At 32.5% G+C, this 2,613-nt stretch overlaps 1 protein-coding gene across 1 annotated transcript; it reads left to right on the forward strand.

The window, feature by feature from the left end:
* The first annotated feature begins 1,695 nt into the window (after window positions 1–1,695).
* LOC110035763 lies at window positions 1,696–2,365 on the forward strand. The gene has a single exon (XM_020740051.1). The coding sequence runs from the start codon at window positions 1,958–1,960 to the stop codon at window positions 2,321–2,323; it is 366 nt and encodes a 121-aa protein (XP_020595710.1). The 5' UTR covers window positions 1,696–1,957; the 3' UTR covers window positions 2,324–2,365.
* Window positions 2,366–2,613: the final 248 nt, after the last annotated feature.

Below are 2,613 nucleotides of genomic sequence, written 5' to 3' on the forward strand. Positions count from 1 at the left end.
AATTTATAAAAAAAAATACTTCTATAACATTTTGTATCAATTAACTCATTTAGAAATATATAAGAAATAAACCTTAATCTCTGCTACTACTTGTTAGGAAGCACTTAAATGAATCAAAAGATGGAACTATAGGCTGAAGATGTCAAGTTAACTAATACAAATAAATAAAAAAATGGGACAACAAACCTTGATCCATTAGAAGAATAAGATTTTGGGTTATTATTATTTCAATCCAATATGATTTTTTCTTGAGAAGAATCTATATATTCTTCTCATGATGGGGATGTCAAAGAGAATGGGAATAAAAAAATTTCATTATGTGGAACTGGGACCATAACCATATTTAAGATAAATAACACAATTAAAAGAATGCGCCCTTTCTAAAATATCACATCTTATCGAAAAGTATGCATCAAATTTATGTATTAGCCCATCATAAAATTAGAAATATGAAATTAGGTTTCTTCGCAAAATTAAATCATATTTTACTTTATTCCAAAACCTTTGTTACCTTAATCCTAACGAAATCATTTAAAAGGATTTAACTTTTAAAATTGCATACAATCCAAGTAAAATTATATAAGGCCACATATTTGATTATTTTGTCCAACAATAGTGACTAGGAAGGCCTGTTTGTGGTTGACAAATGCTAGACACTAATCATGTGTAGGTATTAGCTATAATCAATAACAAATATCAAAATTTTGACTATTAAATATTTGTTCAACTATTAGCTTAATAAAAGTTAAGAAATTATGACTAGGAAGATTGACATCATAAATTAATGGTTAACAAATATCAAATATTATTCATTAATTACATAATTGATGGTAAAAAAAAGACATTATAAATTAGGTAATATGTAGTAGTAAGCTTGATTATTTACACAATAGAAAGAAGACTGAGCAACTGAGAATGTTAGCATCAGATTTTGATCGTTGATAGAAGTAGAATGTGAGATATCGATAACTGGTGAGCAATGGTATATTGAGAAAAGCAAAAGTCAATACACAATCACTTATTATGCATTTTGATGCAAGAAATGATAATAATCTTTCAAAACTATTCAAAACGACCATAAACACTTCATGTAGCACCAATAGACTAGAATTTGAAGTTGAAATATTAAAAAGATACTTAAAATGAGTTTGAAATGACAACAAGCCATCATGCTATGAAAGTTTGTTTATTTGTTCCATGTTATTACTGAAATTTTTGTACAACATTATAAATATAATGGCATGTAGAAATAAGTATATGAATTTTAATGTAACCATAAGCTAGATCAGTCTAATCCAAATTTGGCTCAATAAAATTTATTTAGGGTTGAGCCTAGCTCGCTAGTCAATTCGATTACTTAAAATTGAGCTCAAAGCTAATCCAATATCTAGCATTAATCGATCCCTAAGCTAATCTCATATGTTTTACACATACATGTGCATATATCATATTTGGATTCAATTTCTTGTTAAATCAAACTTATTTAAAACTAATCATCTGCAAATTAAGAGATGAAATTTTATTTCTGAAATTATTTAAATTTAAAAAATCATCAAATATTTTCCTTAATTTATATCATACATTTTATATTAATGCAGTTATACAAATATAATTGAAGAAAAACTAATTATCTGGATCAACACAGATGCTTATCATGCTACTACGACAGAAAAAAATCTTACTTTAGATGCCTTAATAAAAACCTCAAAATCTAACCGTTGAATAGTTATTTACACGTGTCTAACATCCACCGCGGTCGTACCAAAAACTGTACAAACCTGTAACACTATGATTCCACTCCCTTCATCCGCCTCCAAAATACCTAAAGAAGCTGGACACAGATCTCTGTTAACTATAAACAAAACCCTTCAAATTCCGAGCTCGAATCCCTTCCCCATTTCTTCTCGTAGAAAAAACCTCCGTTTGTTCAGCGAAAAGATCCCAGCTTTCGCCGGCGATGTCCTATCAACAGCAGATGTTCTCTCCGCCGCCGCCGGCTAACGCGTACCCCTCGCAGTATCATTCAAAAGACAGTTGGGGATCCATCGGGCCGGTGATCGGAGTGCTCGCAGTGATAACTGTTCTCGGAATAATCGCTGGAGTTATCGGCCGCCTCTGCTCCGGCAGGAGGATTGTAGGGTTAGGGCAGTACGATTTTCAGGGATGGATTGAGAGGAAGTGCGCCTCCTGCATCGACGGCGGAACTGGCTCGACTGCTCCGGCACCGGTGACTGCTTCGGCAGCTTCCGCGGCGGCGACGGAAGAAATCGTTCGTCAGAGATCTGAAGCACAGCCGGAGGCGAAGCATTCGCCACTGAACTAAGCGTCGCCTTTTTTTTTTCTTTTTTTTTCCTTAGTGTGAAAGAGAGGGAAAAAAATTCCTTTTGTTATAAAATAATATTTATTGTAATTTCTTGTATTTCTTTCTTTTATATTTTATTTTAAAAATGGGTTCCTGTTTATATAGAAGCCCGAACGCGGTCGATTCACTGCATCCCATGATTTGGTCTGGTCTGATATTACAACCTTCTCCCCCAACTCCTATATATTTATATATCTAACACCAAAATTTATTTTTTATATTTAATAACCAAAAATATAATTTTACATATA

Source organism: Phalaenopsis equestris, unplaced genomic scaffold (genome assembly GCF_001263595.1).
Source record: "Phalaenopsis equestris unplaced genomic scaffold, ASM126359v1 Scaffold199730, whole genome shotgun sequence".
Taxonomy (NCBI): Eukaryota; Viridiplantae; Streptophyta; class Magnoliopsida; order Asparagales; family Orchidaceae; genus Phalaenopsis; species Phalaenopsis equestris.